The sequence below is a fragment of the Tamandua tetradactyla genome, chromosome 20 (assembly GCF_023851605.1).
Source record: "Tamandua tetradactyla isolate mTamTet1 chromosome 20, mTamTet1.pri, whole genome shotgun sequence".
In the NCBI taxonomy this organism is placed as follows: Eukaryota; Metazoa; Chordata; class Mammalia; order Pilosa; family Myrmecophagidae; genus Tamandua; species Tamandua tetradactyla.
Genome location: NC_135346.1, coordinates 341,464 through 347,463, shown reverse-complemented (window position 1 = coordinate 347,463; position 6,000 = coordinate 341,464). Strand labels below are relative to the sequence as shown.

The 6,000-nt window shown below is 40.4% G+C and overlaps 1 protein-coding gene across 9 annotated transcripts in view; it reads left to right on the top strand.

Annotated features, from left to right (window-relative positions):
* Positions 1 to 4,814: 4,814 nt before the first annotated feature.
* The window catches only part of LOC143664813 (uncharacterized), a 122,670-nt gene continuing 121,484 nt past the window's right edge, over positions 4,815 to 6,000 (top strand). For 6 of the 9 annotated variants that reach the window (XR_013166598.1, XR_013166597.1, XR_013166596.1 and 3 more), the window contains exon 1: positions 4,815 to 4,901. Coding sequence is in view for 2 of the 9 variants with exons in the window: in XM_077138184.1 (XP_076994299.1) it covers positions 4,878 to 4,905 (28 nt within the window). In the remaining 7 variants the exon portion in view is untranslated. Of the gene's footprint in view, positions 4,906 to 6,000 lie in introns of all 9 variants that reach the window. The other 3 variants (XM_077138183.1, XM_077138182.1, XM_077138184.1) reach the window with 3 other exon arrangements.

Genomic DNA, 6,000 nt, shown 5'->3' with positions numbered 1-6,000 from the left:
TATGATGGAGAAAGGCTACCTGTCAGATGAAGGGGGGACTTCTAGGGAAAATAGAGAAATTATCCTCCTGCAAGCTTAATCCTGAGAATTCTTAGACTCTGGCTTTAGGTACAGAATATTTCATATAAAGATCAAGTTAGTAGTGCAGCCTTTCTTCCAGAAAGCATTTCCTATGGACAAGTAAACATAAATGCTTGAACGGTTTTTTAGAGACCGCAATAAAACAGTGGTGATATTTAACTATGCTTTAGAATGTGGATTTAAAAGCTTAAATCTACACATTTAAAACCATTTTATTGATTTATCAGTTTTTAGCCATAATGAATGATGTGAGTTATATCATACCATCAAATTGCATTTCTTTTGGGGCTATTATTACTATGAAAAGCAAATTTCCATTGCCATATTATGTATGTAAAAATGTTCTTATTAGATAAATTGTAGTTTAAAAAAATCATGCAGAAAATACAGAGCTCCCACATACTCCACTTACCCAGTTTTCCTTATAACTAATACTATACATTACTGTGGTACCTTTGTCACAATTGATGAAACAATATCATTATAATTTTACTATTAACTGTAGTTCATAGTTTGTAGTAGGGCTCACTATTTGTGTTGTACTTTTTTTTTTTAATTTTATTTGAGAGACATATATACAACCTAAAATTTCCCTGTTCAACCACATTCAAATACAGAATTCAGTACTGTTAATTACATTCACAATGTTGTGCTATCACCAATGCCATCCATTCCCAAAACTTTTCCATCAGTTCTGTTTTAGTTCGCTAAAGCTCCCAGAATCCAAAATACCTGAAATGGTATTTTGTAAAGCATTTATAAAGGAGATTTATTAATTTACAAGTTTACAGTTCTAAGACCATAAAAATGTCCAAACGAAGGCCTCAACAAGAGGACAGATTCCTGTCCTTGTTGGTAAAGGCAGATTCCTGTCCAGGGTGTCACCTGGGAAGGAACATGATGGCATCTGCTGGCCCTTTGCTCCTGGGTTTCGTTGCTTTCAGATCCAAGTTCCAATGGCCACCTCCAAATGTCTGCAGCTGAGATTTCTTCAAAATGCTTCCCTGTGTCAGACCTTCTAAAGACTCCAGTAAATTAATTAAGACCCACCTTAAGTGGGCAGGGTCACATCTCCATCTACTCAAAAGGTCATACCCACAATTGGGTCTATCACATCTCCATGGAAACAACCTAATTAAAAGGTTCCACACTAAGCAACATGTCTAGCCCCAAAATATTGTGTTAGGATTAAAAGAACATGGCTTTTCTAGGGTACATAACAGTTTCAAGCCAGCACAACCTCATAAATGAACTCTTTGCCAATGAAGCCTTAACTTCCCATTACCTACCTAAACCCCAGGCCCTGGTAACCTGTATTCTAATTTCTGATTTTGAATATGCTCATTCTAATTACTTCAGATCAGTGAGATCATACAATATTTGTTCAGTTTTGAATGGCTTATTTAATTCACAATGTCTTCAAAGTTCATCTATGTTGTTATGTGTATCAGAACTTCATTTCTTTTTACAGTTGTATAATATTCCATTTATGGATATACTGCATTTTGTTCATCCATTTATCAGTTGATAGGTATGGGTTGCTTCCACCTTTTGGCAATTGTGAGTAATGCTGCAATGCTGGTTTGAAATTTTATGTACCCCAGGCAAGCACTGTTCTTCTAATCCTGATTCAGTATCATAGAGTGGAACGCTTAGATGAGATTCTTTAGATGGAGCTATAATCCAGTCAAGTGTGGGTGTGACCTTTTGCTTAGATGGAGATGTGACTCCACCCATTTAAGGTGGAGTAAGTTTATAGGGGTCCTTTAAAAGGGGAAACATTTTGGAAGAAGCTTGGATGCTTGGAATGCCGACAGAGAGAGCAAAATACACATGAGACCCAGATGTTTGGAGATGCAGAAGGATAATACCCTCGGGGAAGCTGATGAAACTATAAGCCAAAGACCCCAGCAGATGCCAACCAGGTGCCTTTCCAGCTGACAGAGGTGTTCAGTACCCGTTGGCCTTTCTTGAGTCAAGGTATTTTTCCCTAATGCCTTATTTTGGACATTTTTATAGACTTAGAGCTGTAAACTTGAAATTTACTCAATTCCCTTTTAAAAACCATTTCACTTTGGGGTTTAGGTAGGTAATGGGAAGTTAAGGCTTCATTGGCAAAGAGTTCATTTATGAGGTTGTGCTGGCTTGAAACTGTTATGTACCCTAGAAAAGCCATGTTATTTTAATCCTAACGCAATATTGTATTCTGTCAGCTTTAGCAAACTAAACCAACTAACAATGGGCAAATATCTGTTTGAGTCCCCATTTTAATCCTTTTGGGTTTATACCTAGAAGTGGGATTTCTAGGTTATATTGTAATTATATACTTATCTTTATGAGGAACCACCAAACTGTCTTCCACAGTAGCTGCATATTTTACTTTCCCACCAACAAGGAACAAATGTTCCCATTTCTCCACATCTCTAACACTTGATATTTTCCATTGTTTCTATAGTAGCCTTCCTAGTGGGTATGGTGCCTGTTTGTCTTTATTCGACACCACATTTTCCAGAAAGTATAACCAGGTAGACAAATTTGGCTAAGTTGGAAATAATTTTCCCCCAGAATTTGGAGGGTATTGTGCCCTCTTCTAGTCCCAAGCAGAATGTGTGTTTCTGGGTTCTGATATGTGATCTCTTTTCTTTCTCTGGAAACTTTTAGTATCTCCTCTTTGCTCCAGTGCTTTGGAAATTCTCAATGATGTGTCTTAGTGTAGACTTCTTTCATCCTTGGTCTTGGGCATTCCATGGGCTATTTTAGACCAGAAACATACATCTCAGTTTTAGGAAATTTTTGTGATTACTTCTTTGTGGATTTCTTTTCACTCCTTATTTGATGAATGTCTCATGATCAGATGTTGGATGTATTTTTTGCAAGGTGCAATAATAGAGTGGTTAAGGGCATGAAGGACATGAGCTCTGGAACCATTTGGCTTGTGCACTCCAATCCCTGCTGTGTGATGCTTGTCTCTGCTCCCATTTCCTCACCTGTGAAACGGCCCATTCCACTGTTCTAAGGGTTGCATGAGTTTGTGCATAAATTATTAAGAACAATGTCCTGTACACAAATTCTGAGTGCCGTATTTATAAACCAATATCAAATCTCACAGGGGAAGCTGTGATCAGAGGGTGGTGCCTGTGGCTGTCCCTTGTGGTGGTGGAGAGTCCTAGACCATCCACCCCTTTCTCATCTTCCCATATTGTGGAAGCCATTGTGTGACCAGATGGTTCTAAGCACTGGAAAGTGATTACTCTTAACATTTTCTGTTTTTTGTTTTTCTAGTTCTGTTGTCATTGTTATACATTGGCTACACATTTTTCAAGCCTTCTTTTGAATTGTTCACTTTCCTCTCACATTTTTAATTTGTAAGAGCTCTTCCTCATTTGCCAGATGTTCTTTATACATTCCAGTTCTTGTTACTTGGAAGCAAAGTCTCCAATATCTTTGCAGAAATTGTTTTGAATTTCTTTCTCTGCTTCCCTTCTCATCTCTGTTTCTTCTGAGTCCCTTTTACTTTGCGGTTTCCCCCTCTTATCCAGTGGCTGGCAATTTGGGATTTTCAGGAACTACCAGTGAGATGATCCCGACACTAGGGACTGCTGAGCTTTAAGCCTGGGATCTGGTTAGGACATTCTGCTAGGGGACTCCTAATTACCAGTCTTTTCTTTTGGGCTGGGACCTGCTGCAGAGAGGAGACCTCCTGTCTAAGGAGCCTCAGAACAGGCCTCTGCTCCTGGTCAGCTGTACTTCTGAGTTCCTCCTCTGGAGCTCCCTTCCTAGTCACTGCTGGGCAGGGAGCCACGTCTACTAGCAATGTGTGTAGGGAGAGAGGTCTGGCGTCTCCTTTACCAACTGCAGTCTCATGCACAATGCCTGACACTGGCCTGCACGTCGCAGTTGGCTAAGGCTGCTAAGCTGTCCACTTAGCTCCAGCTCCTCAACATTCCCACCGTTTTTGCCCTCATGGGTTTTTATTTCTATGAAAACGTTTTCCTATCATATTAGAGGGGTCTCATGAGGAAGAGAAGGTAAATCTGCTATATTTGACAGGAGGTTTTCTTTATTAAATATAAACTTGCCCAACTGGAGAGGACACTTTATTGAGGTTTACAGTACCAACCATCATAGGTGACTGAGCATACAGAACTGGTTTCTTCAGGTTGGAAAACTGAATTTCAGGCTTAGGATTGAGCCCAGCACATGGGAGTTTTCCAGAGCAGCCCTTCCCATACCATGGATGCCCACGCTTAGCCTTTTAAAATTAGTCCAGGGTCCAAGGGGACTATATTTACATACCCTTCAGGATGGATTGGTTTCACACGCCCCATCTCTCGGGTTGAAGCTCTAACTACTGTTTCATCAAATTTACAATGCTATCAGTTTTAAGATTCACCGTTGTTTTCTTAATCACTAGGAAAGAGAAAATGTTGCCAATTCAACAAGAACACACCATGCATTGTCACACACCTGCTGACATTTTAGAGATGTTATAATGAAAATTATGTGCATCTTAAAATCGATTAAATATGGTGGTTCTTTCCTCAACTTCTTCATCTTGACAGTTTCGGGAGATGGGTTTCTGAGGCTGCAGTGGCCTTTTCAGCCCAGGAAGGGGCAGCGCTTCTCTCCGCAGTCTCACGGTGAGTGAGCGGAGCGGACAACACCGGAAGCACGTTCCTTCCACTTTGCCGGAAGAAAGGCCCATTATCGCGAGAGTTTTATACTTCCGGGGACTCCGCCTCTTCCGGAAGGGAGGAGGCACTTGGGGTGCAGCAGGTGGCCGCTATCGCGGCAGGATGGCTGTAGCTGCCGTTGCTCTCGTGAGTGAGTTCGCGGCCCCGTCCCGGGGCGCGCAGGGTCCGGGAGACGCGGATGCCGCTCCCCAGGCTCGTTTGTGCCCACGCGGCCCTTTCTCCGGGAAGGAGTCGGGGAGTGGGGCGGGAGTGCCCCGGGGCGGCTGGCCGCGGGTACTAGGTAAAAGGTTCCCATTGTGTTATTTTAGTTCAGTCGGTGAAATTCGGGTTATAGAGGTGTAGCTGCTGTAGTAATAACGCATTAATATTTCAGAAAGATTGTATATATTAAAATTCTGAGCAGTCTCATCCATTCTTGGTGATTCAGGGTACTTGTATTGAACTGTAGCATTGCTAGTTCACTTCTTTATGGTTCTTATCAGTTTTCATACATTTTTTTCTAATTTGATAAAATTTTTCAAAAGCAAGGGAGTGTTATCAGGTCGTTATAAGTGTAACATGAGGCAGTAGTGTACTTCTGACAGAATTCTATGTACTTTGTACAAAGTAATTATTTCTCGCAAAATTTACGTGAGTCATAATTATTGTTCACATTATAGATGAGAAATCTTAGGCAAAGAGGATAAGCGACTTGACAAAATCTGACAATTAATAGAAGTTGTCATTCAGAATCATTCTCCAGTTCCTGTTGTGAAAGATCCTGCTATTCTGGTTCTATGATGATATGGTCCTTATCGTTTCTTTGTTTGAGAGCAGGTATGATGTTGCCTGGGTTGGGGCTTTTCTTGATGACAAAAATAACTAAGTACAGAAATATCTGGATTATTCTTCCAAATACTGGTCATAGGTTTCACTCATACTTAAAATGAAAATAGAATTTAAACTACCGTTCACCTCATTATCTTGATATATTAGCACAATTTCCTGTCTTCAAGCTGGTGACCCAAGGTATGTGGAGCACATACCACCCTTCCCTTATGCAAAACCCAGAAGCTGATACACTTCTGGAATAAGGTCAGAAACTTATCCTCTTTTTATGTTTTGGATGTTATCTTGTCTACATAAGGAGCTGACTTTTCCATAGGGAGATATGGGAGTCCAGAATTACCAGAACAAGTAATAAATTTGTTAATAGAATAAAAATTTCCACAGGAAATTAATTGTT